Source organism: Ochlerotatus camptorhynchus, unplaced genomic scaffold (genome assembly GCF_037179485.1).
Source record: "Ochlerotatus camptorhynchus isolate MF236.1 unplaced genomic scaffold, CSIRO-AGI_Acam_v1.1 ptg000457l, whole genome shotgun sequence".
NCBI classification, from domain to species: domain Eukaryota; kingdom Metazoa; phylum Arthropoda; class Insecta; order Diptera; family Culicidae; genus Ochlerotatus; species Ochlerotatus camptorhynchus.
In genome coordinates this window covers 68,985-85,926 of record NW_027040943.1, presented here as the reverse complement: position 1 = coordinate 85,926, position 16,942 = coordinate 68,985, and the positions used below count along the sequence as shown (strand labels likewise).

At 36.8% G+C, this 16,942-nt stretch overlaps 2 protein-coding genes across 2 annotated transcripts in view; one reads left to right on the top strand and one right to left on the bottom strand.

Moving 5' to 3' along the window:
• Positions 1–16,942, top strand: part of mtSSB (mitochondrial single stranded DNA-binding protein) — a 363,002-nt gene that overhangs the window by 295,334 nt on the left and 50,726 nt on the right. The gene's annotated exons all lie outside the window — the stretch shown is intronic.
• Positions 15,961–16,827, bottom strand: ND-B14 (NADH dehydrogenase (ubiquinone) B14 subunit). The gene is made up of 3 exons (XM_065235076.1): positions 16,599–16,827; positions 16,379–16,494; positions 15,961–16,165 (listed from the first exon to the last, which is right to left on the bottom strand). Exons 1-3 carry the CDS (start codon positions 16,726–16,728, stop codon positions 16,037–16,039), a joined length of 375 nt encoding a protein of 124 aa, XP_065091148.1. The 5' UTR covers positions 16,729–16,827; the 3' UTR covers positions 15,961–16,036.

The following is a 16,942-nucleotide window of genomic DNA, read 5'->3' as shown; positions in this document are numbered from 1 at the left end:
AGTCAAAACTTTAAACGCGTTTTTCTCGAAACCACATTTTTTATCGGGCGAAGATTTTTCTCAGAAACTATAAGAGATATTGACTTGAATCTTTGCGCATTTTGTTCTTTATTAAATTCTTTGGAGCTTCTCCCACTTTCAGCCAAAAATATTAACATTTAACATTGTTTGAAGCACCTTAAAGCTGCAAAAAAGCGGCCTAAAAATCGCCTGTTTTTTCATATGGCCGCCATTTTGTTAATTTGCAAGATTTTTTGCTGCCAACGGGAGAAGCTCCAGAGAATCTTATGCAGATTATTAATTTCATCACGAAATCTGTTTCAGATGAAGCCGTTCCAGAGAAAAGTCTTCGCCCGTCCAGGCGTTTGCGGCGTCAATAATGTCTTTTTTATGTCGAAAAAAATTTATTTGTAAACTTTAATGTTCAATAAACAAGAATCCCAAAGAGTTAGGCGCATTACTATTCATTTTCCTTGAAAAAAAATTAATTGAAAAACAGGCCGAAAAAGGCAAAAGATTGGGAATACCCCCTTAAGGATCATAAAAAAACTTAAAATTCTGATACAATAAATGAAAACCAATGTTAAGATACTTGATCTTAGAAAACTGTTCAAGAATATTGTGAGTAGTGTGAGATCTCAAGCTTGGAAAAATCCTCTACGAACGTGCATTCATTATTCCAGAAATGGGGACAATTTCTAGGATGTGTTACATGTTATATTTTTAAGGATCTAAAATCATATTAAAAACCCTAGACTCTGGAATGTTGCTATTTGTTAGGTCTAAGCCTGAATTTTTGGTGCTATGAAAACGTTACAGAAAATCTACACTTAAACAAATAATCGAAACATCGAACTTAAAATATTCATTAACAGAACTCCATAAACATAGGTACGAAACATATTGAAAAATTTCGATCGGTCTTACCGGTTCAGTGGCACCCTGCTGGTTTTACCACACGGTAGTGGAACGTTGAGAATCGTTGATATAGTTAATTCAGAAATCGAAGAAATCAAGATTTCAATCTTACAACACAAGATTGAAGATTCTGGTCTAGTCGAATCAAATCCCGTTATAAGTCTGGTCGGTGAACCCACCTAAGATTTTTTTTTTAAATTAATAAATCCAAGTCCAATGAAAATTATGAATAACAGATGAAAAAAACTGAAACGTAAATATAACAGAGAAAACAGTGCATTTGCTAAACACATTAACAGAAATCGAGCAAAATATATGCTAACATATTTTGAGATTAGGCCGGCGTCGGTGGTGTAGTGGTAAGCGTGACTGCTTTCTAACACCCCGATGGGTCTGGGTTCAATCCCAGCCGAGGTCGGTGGGATTTTTCTGAGACATAAAAATCGCTGGTCACGTCTTCCTTCGGAAGGGAAGTAAAGCCGTTGGTCCCGGCCCATCCCAAGTAACAAATCTAGAGCTGCTTGGCTATATTCCAAATTTATAAAGGTTTTATTGCAGCTGCAACCATTACCTACAGCTTTATGACGGTCATATACAATGCAAGTCATGAAACATTCTTATAGCTATCTACAAAACCCCTATAAAGCTAATTAAAAAACCAACTGATGCTTATGCTATTTTCACTTATGAAAGGTTTTATGATTGCTTTGAAGTATACAAAAAAGTAATATAAATTGCCCTTATAAAACCAAAAAATTAATCCTTTCGTTGCTTTATAAATAAGCGCAATAAAACTAGTTGGCCATGAAACAGTTATTTTAAAACAATTATAAGCATTCAGTTGCGACTTGTCAGAAATGTAAATAGGTGGTTTATTTTTACAACATAGAAAAGAATCAAAACTTTCCGGTACTTCCAAGCGGAGCGCAAAGAAAATCAACAAAATTGTTAGCATGAGCATGAAAACATTTCGTGTATACGTCTCGCTCGCATATACATGGGGTGACACGGTCGAATATTGGTCGAAATGGTGACAGTCCTAGGGCAAAAAGGTTGAAATCACGCATAACTTTTCATAAAGGTTAATATACCATTCAAAACTTTTCTAAATGTTTGTAAAATTCATCGGTTGCACCCGTAGAATAGGAATATACATTTGACCTCAAATAAAAAAATGAATTCAAGCTGAACATTGCATTAGGTTCTAAGTAATATTGACAGATTCGCTTCGTCAACTTTCTCTTTGCATCCCCACGGTCATGTAAAGACATTCCCAGATATTTTCAGCACATAAATCGATAAAAGAAACTTTTATCTAGCATCCAATACGACAAACACATCAAGAAACGGTTCTGTGAATAAGTTATCAACGAAAGAGAAAGTTGCGATTTTTTGCGCTTTGGGAGATATTAATGTTCAAAAATTTCAATTTTTTTTTCAACAATATCTTTGAAATTTGAAGCTTAATCCAGTATGTTTCTTCACAAAAGCTATTTATTTAGTGTATTTGCATAAGAGAATAATAAAACATTATAAAGCTGTAAGCAAAAAAAAACCGAAACAGAAAAAAACCATATTTTCGACTTTTTTTTCTTTAACTCCATATAACTTGGAACCAGTAGACAGTGGAAATTTAACGTCTTTGAAATAGCTGTTTATTTTGTCAAGATAAACAACTTTGCCCAAAACATCAAGTCTCCAAAACGTCAGTGAAAGAAGTTAGATTGTGGCACCATCTTTGCGGAAGAGTTTTGAACTATTTGTTTATGTCAATAGATGGTCCTTATTATGACGGAAATTTTGCCGAAGACACCAAGTCGCGGAAATTCTTCGTTTCGGAGTTATTAATTTTGATCCGCTAGGTTGCATTCCTGACCCAGTGTACAATGTAAGAATTAGACATTTTAAGAAATTGCGCTTGGTGTTTTTCTTGCCTGCTGTCCTCTGTCGCCATATTGTCATTATGAAAATGCCATTAGCCTTGGAATAAAATCCAAGAAATTTCAATAAAATAATGGCTAAATAAGAGATCCGAAATGATTTCCAGTGTGCATTGGTATGAATTTATGTATTGAGATCAATTTTCTGTAAAATTAAGGTAATTCCATCAAATTCATTTGATTTCTGAAACAATCTTTTTTGTTAACTTGAATTATTTTGGAGGCGCATTTATTTAACGCTCATATTATCTCAATATACACGATAAAATTTCAAGCGCATATGTTTTGGAACTTCTTAAAAGTCATATATTTTCTTTAAAATTTTCACTAATGTCGCCATGAAACAAAATTGATGGCATGGTGATCTTGACACCAACACTCAAACATATTTTTACCGCTAAAGATTTCCATTTGGAAAAAAAGTTTCAGCAGAACAGAACAACAACAAGCTAATTTATGGCGGTTGCTTTGAAGCCAATAAAAATTAAATTGGCTTTATAACTGATTTTCACCAAAGCGTAATAAAACTGCTTGGATACAATATTACTCTTATAGAGGCTATGAGAACCTTTTGTAGAGTATGATGCTTCCTGACAAAAGGTTTTAAGACAGCTTTATTGTGATTCTCAAACATGCTTTATAAACCTTATCAAGAGTGGTCCACTAAGCTGTATGACGATCTTATAGCGGTTATCAAAAGGTTGTGCTGGAGCTATTAATTTTATTGGCGGTTTTATGAAATTGATCTCAATAACCACTAATAGAGTGCAATAAAACAAGAAATGCTACTTGGGATGTGTGTTGAATGGGTGCGATATCCTACGCAGGTGTGGAAGCTGCCTTCCTGCACATTCGATTGCCGTCAATGGATGGCAATCGATGTCCGTCGGTAATTGGCACTAGATTGCGGAACAGAGACCGACGTTAAATAAAGGAAAGAAAATATTTTGAGATTGAAATCATTTTCCCGGTTTTGTCCTGGTTATTTCACGTTTCTCCTAGTTTCCCCGACAGCGTGGCCTTACTTACCTTACCAATCAGGCTAATGCTTTGTTGTTCTCTGCTGTCCGAAGAAGTCGTGTCCACTCTACTCGATCCATGGCCACACTTCGCCAGCCTCGTAGTCTGAGAAAGGTCCGCAGGTCGCCTTCTACTAGGTCGATCCACCTTGCCGCTGGTCCTCCACGAGCCGTAGAGGACCACCGGTCTAATCAGCGTCTTGTACATAGTCAACTTCGTGCGGCGGCGAATTTTATTCGACCGGAGCGTCCTCCAGATTCCAAAGTAGGCACGATTCCCTGCCATAATGCGTCTTTGATTTTCTCTGCTGGTATCAATTTCAACGGTCACCAGTGAGCCCAAATACACGAACTCATCGACCACCTCGATTTCATCACCGTTAATCTGAACTCGGGGTGGTAGGCGAACATTATCTTCGCTAGAACTTCTTCCTTTCATGTATTTTGTCTTTGATGCGTTGATGGCAAGTCCAATCCGCCTAGCTTCAGCCTTCAGTCTGATGTACGTTTCCGCCATCGTCCCAAAGTTCCGTGCCATGATGTCGATGTCATCGGCGAAGCCAAGAAGCTGGATGGACTTCCAGAAGATCGTGCCACTCGTATCTATCCCAGTTCTTCTGATCACACCTTCTAACGCGATGTTGAATAGCAGACACGAAAGTCCATCACCTTGCCGTAGCCCCCTTCGAGATTCAAAGGGACTCGAGAGTGTTCCCGATACTCGAACAACGCACATAACTCGATCCATTGTCGCCTTGACCAATCGCGTCAGTTTATCCGGAAATCCGTACTCGTGCTCGGATTTGAAATCGATGAACAAATGATGTGTGAACTCGTTGTATTTGCGGCAATTCTGCAGAACCTGGGTGGCCACTAGACTGATGCAAAATTTGACTTTTTCGCTCCACAGTGCTTAAATGGTTTCAAATCGGGTCGTGATTAACCTCCAAAAGTTACAACTCATTTGGTTAGAAACAGACTTCACACAAGCCATTTGAAGTTTACATGTAAATTACTATGGGAAATCTCAACTTTTTGTTCATTGCCTTCTAGTCTTTTTCCATATTGAGCTGCAAAACAGCTCGATAGCTATTCTTATAGAAAATTCGTTTCTATGTAAAACGAGACAGGAAATAGTTATTAATTATTTAAGAGATTGGTAAACTTATGACATGATCAAGCAGCTGCTCTGTAGGCAACACTGTATTTTGCAATGTGACATAGTAGCCATAATTTGTGTGTCCTATTCAACGCCCCAGAAACACCAATGTTGCCTGCTGAGCAGTTGATTGAGCATGATCATAAGACATCAGTGCATTGAACCATTAATAACTTTCGATCCTTGCATTTAATCAAAAAGTAGTCTTCAGCAAAGTTGTAGCTGGGAAAATTTCCTACAAGTTAAGTTGAAAGTTTTTGAAGCAGACCGATATGGTGAATTATTAGATAGACATGAACAAAAATCTTGGTTTTACCATAGTAATTCCCATACAAACTTCAAATGGTTTGTGCCATCTCAGTTTCTCACCAAATGGGTTAAAATTTTGAGAGGTTAGTCAGGATCCGATTTGGAATCGGTTAAGTATTGTGGACCGAAAATTTCAAATTTTGCATCACTCTAGTGGCCACCCTAGATATATGACGCTCGATTTATGTGCATCATATTGAATAGAAATTTATACTACTTTGTAGAATATACGTATATAACTCTTCACAGGATTTCTTTGCGATGTTCTCATGAATTTTCTATAAAAGCATTTCCCTTGAAATTTCCTTTATAACATTCCAGAAATTCAATGCAGAATATTCCCAAAAAAAATCATGAAAATAATCATAGATTTATTTAGATTTTTTAATGATGATTCCTTTTATAATTATTTGTATTTGTATGTGTAGTTGTTTATTAATAATTGAATTATTAAATGAATAAAACATAAACTAATTAGTTACGGCCAACGGTACGAAAGAGGCCAAGTCAAGACCAACAATTGAAATGGCCTTAACTCCATTTTGTAAACAAACCTTGAAAGGCCATTTTCTCGCGAACCGAAACCTTCATTCGCAAACCTAAACCACAATCGGGTAGAGGAAAATTTCCCCTACCTGTTCTTTATGTTGGTTTGCCTTTGCGGACTTCGGTTCGCGAGAAAATGGCCTTACAAGGTTTGTTTACAAAATGGAGTTAAGGCCATTTCAATTGTTGGTCTTGAAGTAGCCGATGCCAAAACACTTCAGCTGATGAATTGAAGTCAAACACACCGAAGAAGTTGTTGAACTTCCGGCTTATTGATCGAATTGGCTCATATAGTGCATAATTTCTGCTCCGTGGTTCTAAAAACAGAAAGTCGCGAAGAGGTCTCTCGGGGGTGTACAGATTAAGCTGTGCCAGCAATGTTGAACGGTCGCTGTCACCTAGAAGCAGCTTTCCAGCGAACATAGCTTGAACGACCGTCCGTCTCACCTCTAATTTTTCGATGCTCAGGAAACAGCAACACTCCTCGTACTGTGGCAGGTTCCTTGAGTCACGCCAAGCTGAGAAAACGAAGAGCATATCTTACAAACTTCCGGTGAACGGATTCAATTCTAGCGATCCAGCTGGCATGGAAAGGACACCATACAACAGAAATTGACTCTAAGAAAGACCGCACAAGTGGGCAGTAAACTGACCTGAAACATAGCGGGCCATGGAACTCGAGCCCAATTGATGGTTAGCTAGGGCAATAATATCATTGTAGTGGATTTTGAATGTGAGTCCGCAATCCAGGATAACACCGAGGACCTTTATGTGCTGTACACGAGCAAGACAACGTCAAAAAAGGACATAGTCAAAGATGATTGATCCGTTTTTTCGACGATACGAAATTATGTTACATTTTTCGATGCTTGACTCATCAGATTTCTTGAGCATCACTAGCTGAGTGTGCCCGGCCTTGCTCAGGATTCAATATTAGCTTGAGTTCCTAATTCTTCAATTTTAATACAATCAATTTTAAAGATCTCGAATATAGAGACTTCTGTAAAACGTCAAACATAGAAAGAAATCATATCTTTGGAACCTAGGCAAGTGTTCTGGATCGTATCAATAATTATCATTATTCTGGAACGAGGAAAATTTTCTCGAAAAATCTCGATCTTCAAAAAAGTTGTAAGATTCTGGTATACATTGTAGAGATATTGGATTTTTTTTGTTTGATGCTGGTACTTAGTAATCCGCGATCTTCAATTCAAACAAATTAAGAAAGCGTAGAATAACTTACGATATGTTAGAATGTAAGTTCAAAGTCCGAGAAAAATTTAATGTTTCTAAAATATAGAAAATATTTCATGATTTTAAAAATAGAATTTATCTAAAATCTGGGATTGGTAATTTGCTGATTCCGGACTTGTAGAGAATACAATTTGATGGGCTTGGGAAAGAACTTCTGAAAAAAAGAAGATTCTACTAGGAGAATGTATGTAATGTCGGCCTAAATGCCCCTAATTTGGCCCCTTACATAAATTCAGCAATCGACTAAATTTTCAATAGCGACAAAAAATATCCTTTACTACCGTCCCAATGACGCGTTCATCTAGATACAATTGATAAATAGCAGATTATTAGCGATGGGCGCAATCTTAGATCCATAGGTCAACATTAGAGCCATTTCCCCTACATGATTTTTCGATGTTTGCCGATACTAATGCTTCCGGCCTTCGGAATTCATGCTTCCGGATTTATCGAAATTCATGTCTTTGAAAAAATCTCTAGCGCTTGGAAAGTTTCCTATCCCTTTTTTCAACATATTAGACTTGGAAAACTTTCAAGATGTCGGAACCAGAGTTTATTTTTTTCGAAACTTCAGAAAATTTGTGATATCTCGAGATCATAGACAATGGAATTGTATATCCTAATTTTCTTGAAGATAACGGACTTAAAACAAATGCACTCTTGCCATTATATTTAAGAATTTAAAAGCCTGTTTTTTCGGTTTTTTTTCCAGTTGTTCAACCTAGTTTTCCCAGTTTAATCGAAACAGTTAAATATGGTAAAATACCCCAAGTACCATCACAAGTTTTATCGCATGATAAAACCCAAATCCTTACTTGAAGCATAGATTATTATTTCGCTTAGGGTCAATAGCCTAAAGAATACAGTATGTAATATGTAGTACGGTCAAAATATGTTATTCTAAATTGGGGATTGGAATTGAGAAGGGAAATGCAAGAAAATTCCAATGATGATTTTTGAAATAATCTTAAAATAATCCTAACAGGATTCCAAGAGGATGATTTGAGAATGCTTAGCAAAATTTCAAGGAAAGTATTTTTTATTAATAGTAATTTTCACACTCTCGGATCATTCGTGCTTTATCCGGGTGAGATTTGATCTCATGATTTTGGAGTGAGAGGTATGGATTCAGATCTTTATGTTTTACAAACTAACCTCGGTATTCAAAGATGTCCTAATCTTGTATCTCTATGTCCGGTGTCGAACATGTGCATGCCAACCATGATGAGAGTTTGCAAGGAGTTTGAGACGGCATGAATCTGCTTCTCTATCTTGAAGTAGCTTCGGATTCAGGATATGTCTCGCTCAGCCTTTATACTAGAACTACTTCACTCGGAAAACTGTAGCATAAGAATTCAAGCAATGACACCATATGAAATTCTATAAATTTAGCTATCGTAGTAGGAACAACAACAAAATCACCGCTTGATCCGGGCGTGAACAGATTGCGAGTGAGAGAAAAGAATTATATGAAAGTTGTAAGCAAGAGAATATAATGAAGAATGTGCTATAAAGTTGATTGATTCCAAGTACCGTTACAAGTTTAAAGGTTTAAAGGATTCTTCAAGACCAAATTATGGCCTACAAGACTAATATAAAATCAGAATTGTTACTTTGGATGAGTATAAACACACTTATCCAGTCAGTAATTTTTACCGAGTTTTTGAATTGCAGAACTGTTCGGTCAAATTTAAAAAATCTGTGAAAAATTCAAAAATGCGAAAATGTGTTACGAAAATTTACAGACTTACTTCTGTTAACCCCGTTTAATGATGAAAAATAAAATTTGTCGATTTTATCGAATCTTTACGAATAATGGTCATTTGAATTTTAACCGAGTTTTTCAGTAATTTAAAAACCCAGTAAAAAATACTGATTCCTGTAAAAAAATCTAAGTGTGTATGATCTTTCCCGGTGCAATTTGGGTTTTCCCGCATTTTTCCCGGTTTTTTCCCGGTAAATCTGAATTTCCGGTTTTTTCCCGTATTTCCCGGTTTTCCCGGTTGGATGGACACCCTGTATGTATGGGCCCAAATTAGAGGCAATTAGGCTGACATTTCATCCATTTCCCCTATATAGATATTCTGCAGATCCGAATATTGTAGATTTTTGTACCATCTGCGTAGAAGAGGTGGCAACCGGATGGAAGCAGTGGTTATATTTAAAGTTAGATTGAACTCTTCGTGTAATTGTAATTCAATTCTCGTCATAAAGGCCCAAACATTCTGCTGACTTTTCTGTATTATTCTCGAAATGCTGTTGGAATTATCCCGGATTTCCATTAAAAATATTCTGATTTTTTTTTTAAATTGTTTCCTCGATTCTCATGGCATTCAGCTTAAAATTCGCTTGAAATTATTTTCAGAATTACCTTGGAATTTGCTCTAGAGTAATTTCTAACTATCCTCTAACTTTAATATGTACCTTGAAAATTTCCTTGAAATTGTCATCAAAACTATCTGGAAATTCTTCTCAGAACTTTTTGGGAATACTCATTAGTAACGGATCCTTTTCACAATCGTCATGGAATTATCCTCAGAACAACAACAAAAATCAACTCTTAACTTACTGAAAATGCACATGGATGTCTTCTTACAACTACCATTTAAATTTTCCCACAATTTACTTGAGTTGATAATTAAATTAAAATCCAAAAGTACATTGGAATTTTTCTCCGAAATACGTTGGAATTATTCCTAGAATTTTCTCTAAAATCTTTTTAGAATTATGTATCCAAGGTCTTCTTAAATTCTGTGCAAAGATCCAGACATTTTTTTTATCTGGAGAGATAATGAAGTTTATTTTCTGCCTGTGTCATCAGCGAACAAAGATTTGTGGCAACCCTGAGGCAAATCAGGGAGGTCCGAAGTGAGAATAATATACAATATAGGCCCAAGAATGCTACCCCGAGGAACTCCTCCTCTAATAGGTAGTCGATCAGATTTGAAATTTTGATAATTTACCTGCAGAGTTCTGTCAGTTAAATAATTTTGAACTAATTTCATAATATAAAGTGGAAAATTAAACTTTTTCAATTTAGCAATCAAACCTTCATGCCAAACACTGTCGAATGCTTTTTCTATGTCTAGAAGAGCAACTCCAGTTGGGTGGCCTTCAGATTTGTTTGAACGAACTAAATTGGTAACTCTTAAGAGTTGATGAGTAGTTGAATGCCCATGGCGAAATCCAAACTGCTCATCTGCAAAAATTTAGAGATGAACTAGCCTAAGGCTAAAAATCTCTTAAATAAAGAATTAAAAAAAAAATCTGCAAAAATTGAGTTCGTATTGATGTGAAGCACCATTCTATTTAAAATTATCTTTTCAAAAAGTTTACTTATTGAATGCAGCAAACTTATTGGACGGTAGCTAGAAGCTTCAGCTGGATTTTTATCCGGCTTCAAAATTGGAACAACTTTTGCATTTTTCCATTTATCAGGAAAGTATGTCAAAGACAAGGAAGGTACTTTCTAGGAGTTTTTTGATGAGGATATAGAAAATTCCATCATCACCTCGAGATTTTATATTATGAAACTTTTTAGTTATAGATCTTACTTCGTCCAAATCAATCCCCCAGGAATCATCAAAAATACTTTCCCGAGAAAAAATATTCAGATAATCCCGAGCAACCTGATTCTCAATAGGACTAGTAAGACCCAAACTGAAATTATGGGAACTCTCGAAATGCTTAGCAAGTTTCTGAGATTTTTCCGAATTTGTGATCAATATTTTACCAACATTATTTAAGCACTGGAATAGGCTTTTGAGGTTTTTTTTTCAAAATTTGTATGAGTTTCCAAAAGGGTTTGGAACTTGGGTCTAATGTATAAACATTATTTTCAAAAGTGTTGTTCCTCAGGGCAGAGAATCGATTTTTAATTTGTTTTTGCAAATCCCGCCAGATAACTTTCATGGCAGGATTGCGTGTTCTTTGATATTGTCTCCTACGGATATTTTTAAGACGGATCAAGAGCTTAAGATCGTCGTCTATTATAATTGAATCGAATTTAACCTCGCATTTTGGTACTGAGGCAGCTCTTGCTTCAACTATAGAAATAGTCAGAGATTCAAGTATGCTCTTAATTTCTTCTTTGGTTTGCAAAGGTATGTTTGGATCAAAGCTATATTCCATAAATGTTCGATATTGCTCCCAATCAGCTCTATGGTAATTGAAAGTAGAGCTGTTGGGATTAGAACTGGAAGGTGATCAGAACCGAAGTCAGCATGGGTAACCAATTGTCTACAAAGTTGACATGAATCAGTTAAGACCAAATCAATAGTTAGGGATTTCTTGCTGAAGAAAAATACGTTGGGCTATTTGGATATTGAATAGTGCAACCTGCAGAACAATCATCAAACAGAATATTACCATTGGAATTGCTTTGAGCATTATTCCATGAGCGGTGTTTTGCATTAAAATCACCAATAATGAAGACGTTCGGTCTCAACAAACCTTCCTCCTTTCATTTCCCTATGCCACAGGTGGACGTCGTATATACGGATCTCATGGTTGCTTTCGACCGGGTTGATCATGCCATTCTACTTGCCGAACTCGAGAAGCTCGGGTACCTATCAAGGACTCACTCGTTGGTTTGAATCGTATCTTACCAATCGATTGCAATCGAGAGCTTTGTGTAAAAATCGGATCTGATAAATCAGAATATTTTCCAAACAACTCAGGCGTTCATCAAGGCAGCAATTTGGGATCGCTGCTATATTCATTAACGAAATTGCTTAGATACTCCCAACTGGTTGCCGGTCATTCTATGCAGACGATTGCTTTCGGTTGCAGCATAGTTTCGAAGACTGGTGCTCTAGAATTTTTTCACGTTGAGTGTTCAAAAATGCAATATCATCACTTTCCATCGCAAGCTAAATCCTATTCCATTCAATTATACGATCGATAACCATCCTCTGCAGCGTGCAGACAACGTTCGTGATCTAGGAATTACCCTTGATTCTGCTTTTGACATTTAAGCTACATTACACGGATATCGTAGGATCTAACAGGCAACTCGGATTCGATCTCTGATGAGTTTCGGGATTCTACCTGCCTGATAGCGCTATATTGTTCTCTAGTGCGATCGATCTTGGAATTTGGTGTAGTAGTATGGTGTCCGTATGAAACAATTTGGATAGCTCGGTCCTGTCTGTTCAAGGGAAAATCGTTCGTTACGCTCTTCGACACCTTCCTTGGAATGATTCAATCCTACGAAGATCTTTGCCAACTTCTGGTTATTGAAACTCTTGAACGTAGGAGAAAGATTAACCAGATAGTTTTTACAGCAAAAGTACTGATAAGTGAAATCCACTCTCCCGGGATTTTTGGTCAATTCGAAATCTATGCACCTGGACGAGTTCTACGATCGAGGAGTTTCCTGCCTTTCGGACCCAGAGCAGCTAATTACGAATTACATGATCCAATACGGTTCATGTCTGCACTTTTCAAAGAACTCTATGCATTTTTCGACTTCAACTGCACAGCGGAAACCTTTCTTCACAGGATTCAACGTAATCTGCTGGATAGGTTACGATACGGTTCGACACATGCAACTGCTTTCAATCAGCAAATTGTTGCAAGACGGTGAGTAGCTGTCCATTTGATGTACATCAGATGAATTTGGCTACCTATATCTTCAAGAAATCTACGATTGCGATTCATGAAACATTGCCAGAGCTCATTTGAAATCTATATTCGGTAAAACTATCCTCATAATAAATCTTTTGAATGTGTCTCAAACCCCAATTGTTGCACACTTCATTTGCATTGAAATTCTATTGTTGCACACCCATAGCATATGGCTAAATGCATCTTAGAATGCAACTTTTTAGCAAGAAGAATCCTGCACTCGTTTTGATAGATTATTGAACGTAACCTTTTGTACTCACGATATCAATTATTTTATTTATTGTATTAAAACGGTCAACCATGGGAGTAAAATATACGCAGCAGCTGTTCTATATGAACCGTTGCATACCTTTAGGCGTTATCCCCATAGAAATAGTCCAGGTCCAAGTGTCTAAATACGATCCAATTGAACATTAATGTTTATCTTTGAAATTTTACATGGTTGCTGGATGTATTGCAGTACATCGTTAGATTCAAGAATAATGAACATTTTTCTTTACAGATTACTTAAGTTAATTGAATGTTAAGCTAGTAATAGCGTAGCACCTGAAGAAGATTATTAGTTGAAAAATAAAGAAATCGCCTAAAATCATATGTAAATGCCAACATTATTTAAAACAAGTTTAAACACAATATTTCCAATACTAAATACAAAAAAATAATTGATCAATCTCTTATTAGAGACATATATTGGTGTTTTGAAGCTTGTTTCGCAATGAACTTAGCTTTATGTTTGAGGTACAGTAACAGATAAAGACTCACGTTCATAGGTACTTTCATGTAATTTAAACTTATCTACGGAACGTGAACACCAAGTCTTTCGGTTTAAATGTAGGCATGTATTCACTCACCTGACTCTCAACTAATGGAAACCGCTAAACAGCCCGAGTTGCAATCTAAAAGAAAGTTATGTTATCAACTGATATTTTATATTACAAAATAACCCAATACGATTCCACAGTAACTAACCTTTTCAGGATTCGCAACATCATTTCAACGGTTCTGGTTCCGATTCCGGTTCCAGTAAATGGTCGTTCATTACACATCACCCACTTCCTTCCACAATCTTGTTTATACCAAGGACAAACCGGATCAATGTTTTCCTCTTCCGATGCTCGAATGCCATGGCTGATGTTTGGCAATTTGGCATCTCAAATTCACAAGAAAAATACCTACAAGTTGTAGGCTACAACCTGATCACAGAACGATTCACGATTTTAATGCAGAACCAAATAAGTTCAAGAAAGTTTGTTTTGTCCTTTTTGTTTTGGTTGCGGTTTTCATATTCTTCGTTGTCTTGTTTCGCATCGCACGCGGAAGCTGCTTAGTCAAGACGCACTATCGGCTATTCACTGCCACCTAGTGGAGGAAATTGTGGCAAAGCTTTCAGTGGATTCATATCTGAAACGAAAATACATGCGCAAGCTGTAGTGTGACTTTTTTATAAATAATATTTGATGAAAATATATATAAGCAACTTCTAGCGTATACAGAATCATCTTTATCGACTTTCTTTTTGAATTACTACCACCCCTATTCTGTATTTCGTTTCGAGCGAAATTCTCATACAAAAAAAATTTTTTTTTGTGTGAGAATTTCGTTTGAAACGAAATACAGAATAGGGGTGTACAGTTTCGTGAACGAATTTTTAAGATTTTTTTCAGTATAGTGCATTACAAGGTTGTATTTGCTAGCAAAAGCAACAGCAAATGCATCGAGAAATCAAGCCAAACAATGCATAAGGTGCTACGTAGCATTGATCGATTATCTTCGCCGATTTAAAACCAATGAAAGACATTTCCGGCTTTTTTCAACGCAGCTCGATAAAGAAGCTTATCTGGCATACGAAAAACATGATAGGAAACTTTTTGGTAGTTATTTTTCAATCAATTTCACACAATCTCTTAACCGACACTAACGTGAAAAAATATTGTCAATTGATATATAAAGAAATAAATGTCAAAGATGAACAGCAACTAGCCCTAACCACTTGAAATGTAATAACAAATGTAACATCATAATTAAAGGAAATAAATTCTGAAAACGTAGAGGAATTAACGGAAGCGAAAGTCGATGAAGTAGGGTTCAATCCCAAAATATGCCGTTGAGATTTTTCTGAGACGAAAAAATCTCTGGTCACGTCTTCCTTTGGAAGGGAAGTAAAGCCGTTGATTGCGACCCACGTGTTGATGGGTTCCAGGTGTGGAAGTCGTCTCCATGGCTATCGATTGCAGTGTTGCAGTCAGCGATTAATTGCCAATTGACAATCGACGCTTGTCAGTTTTAGCAAAAATAGTTTTTATAGCAAAAAGCCTTTCGATTTCATTCTAATGCATTTCTACAACTACCTGTCATTTAATTTGATCGATCCTCTTTAGGCTACCTTTTTCATTAATAATTCGGCACCAAAAACATTCCCTGCCGCGTTTGTCGTTTAAGGTGCTATATAATTCCTTATTTTAACTGGGTCCCATGGCCCATAAGGATTGCATTCAACATGGGACAGTTATGCGTATAATTGCAGATATGGTATCAAGATAGGGTTAGCTTATTTTCAGGCAAACGTTAGTTTGATCATTTGCTTTTGTAACCTACCTCAGGTCGAAAGTTCGATCTGACAAAAAGTTTGGTTCCAACCCGGATCAAACGCAAATTTGCTATTACAGCATAAAAGTGTGTAAATAATGCTATGTTACCATTTTAAATCGCAGTTTGAAAATATAGACGTTTTTGCTATCAGGATGGACTATATTTTCTTTCGGCTATTCTAAATAATGTATTCTACACGCAGATAAATGATTTTTAAATTCAAATGGATATATTTTTGGCTCAGGGCCTAATATATTTGTGGTATTGATTCAAATATATTATTCGGTTAATTCATAGAAAAATATTTTTGAATCAACAAACCGGTTGTAGAGTCAATATTCTGTTTGTTGATTCTAAAAATGGTGATTCAAAAATATGTTTTGTTAAAATAATGATACAATATGTTTGAATCAATAACAAAATACATTAGGCCCTGAAACAAAAATTCATTTTTCAGCGTGTACGCAGATGCTCTTAGCGATTCACAATTTTCCCCATTTTCTCTACTGCCGTTATGTGCATAACTGATGAACCGTGAGATGCCTGTGCGTATAACGACTGACACAATAAATAACAAAGTCATTACGATTCGCCGTATTCTTTATTCCAACTACTTACAACGCATAGCATTAAAACCCTCATTCTTTTTAGCCCGTGTTCTGCCTGCAGGTCGTTCAGTTATTTCCCGACAAAAATTTCGACAGGAAATCGGTTGGCTTGGGCTCCTCGCTTTCCTTCCAGTAGCGCATGATGTGTCCCTTCTGCTTCCAGATCGAAACAGACTCCTTCAGCTCCATTTGGCCCTACGAGTAGTGTATGGTCAGTTCCCTCAGTGCATTTTCTGTCGCGATTTTTAATCATGACAATTTTGAAACGCTCTATGAGCCATTCCTAGATCTACTCAAATAAGTCTATCACGTTAATGCAAGTGGATTTTTTTTTAATGTTATTAAATTATTAAAACAATTGCCAACTTCAAATAATAAATATGTTTAAATCATAGTAGGAACACTTACCTTAATCACAAGCATATCGATCACCCGAATGTCCGTCACATTCTTGTGCTTGAGGAATTCCTCCCGAAGTTTATCGCGGCACTGTTCCACCGATTTGGGAATATCGTAGTCCATCACTGAAAACAAACAAAACTCATTTACCCACGGCTATACAACAGCTTCCAACCTATACCGACGACCCGTGCTATGACATAACACACTTGCAATGAGAACCACTTACCAATGTAGGGAACCTGGCGGTACCAGGCCTTGTACAGATTGAGCACACGTTTCCGGGCTTCCTCCCGATCTACGGACAGAATCGGCCGGACATTCTGTACGGCCCGGCGAACGGCTTCACGGCTGGCCATATTTTCTTCGATTCGTGTCTCGTTCAGAGGGGAACTTTTTGCACACACAAAAATGAGCTAAAAGCGAGCGCGGAGCGACCAGATGTTTTGACACAATCTCGTCTGCTGTCAAGCGTTGAGGGATGTTCAAATAAGAAGCGATGAATTTCGATACTTTTAAATGGAACTCACTCGGGAACTCACCGAATCTCTCTTTTGAAGCTTGCTGCTTGCT

Bases quoted from the DNA above. Each gene is read 5' to 3' on its own strand.
- ND-B14 (XM_065235076.1), bottom strand. From the start codon at position 16,728: ATGGCCAGCCGTGAAGCCGTTCGCCGGGCCGTACAGAATGTCCGGCCG. The intron at 16,495-16,598 runs GTAAGTGGTTCT...GTTTGTTTTCAG, and splicing joins CCGCCAGGTTCCCTACATTG to TGATGGACTACGATATTCCC. The intron at 16,166-16,378 runs GTAAGTGTTCCT...CACTACTCGTAG, and splicing joins TCGATATGCTTGTGATTAAG to GGCCAAATGGAGCTGAAGGA.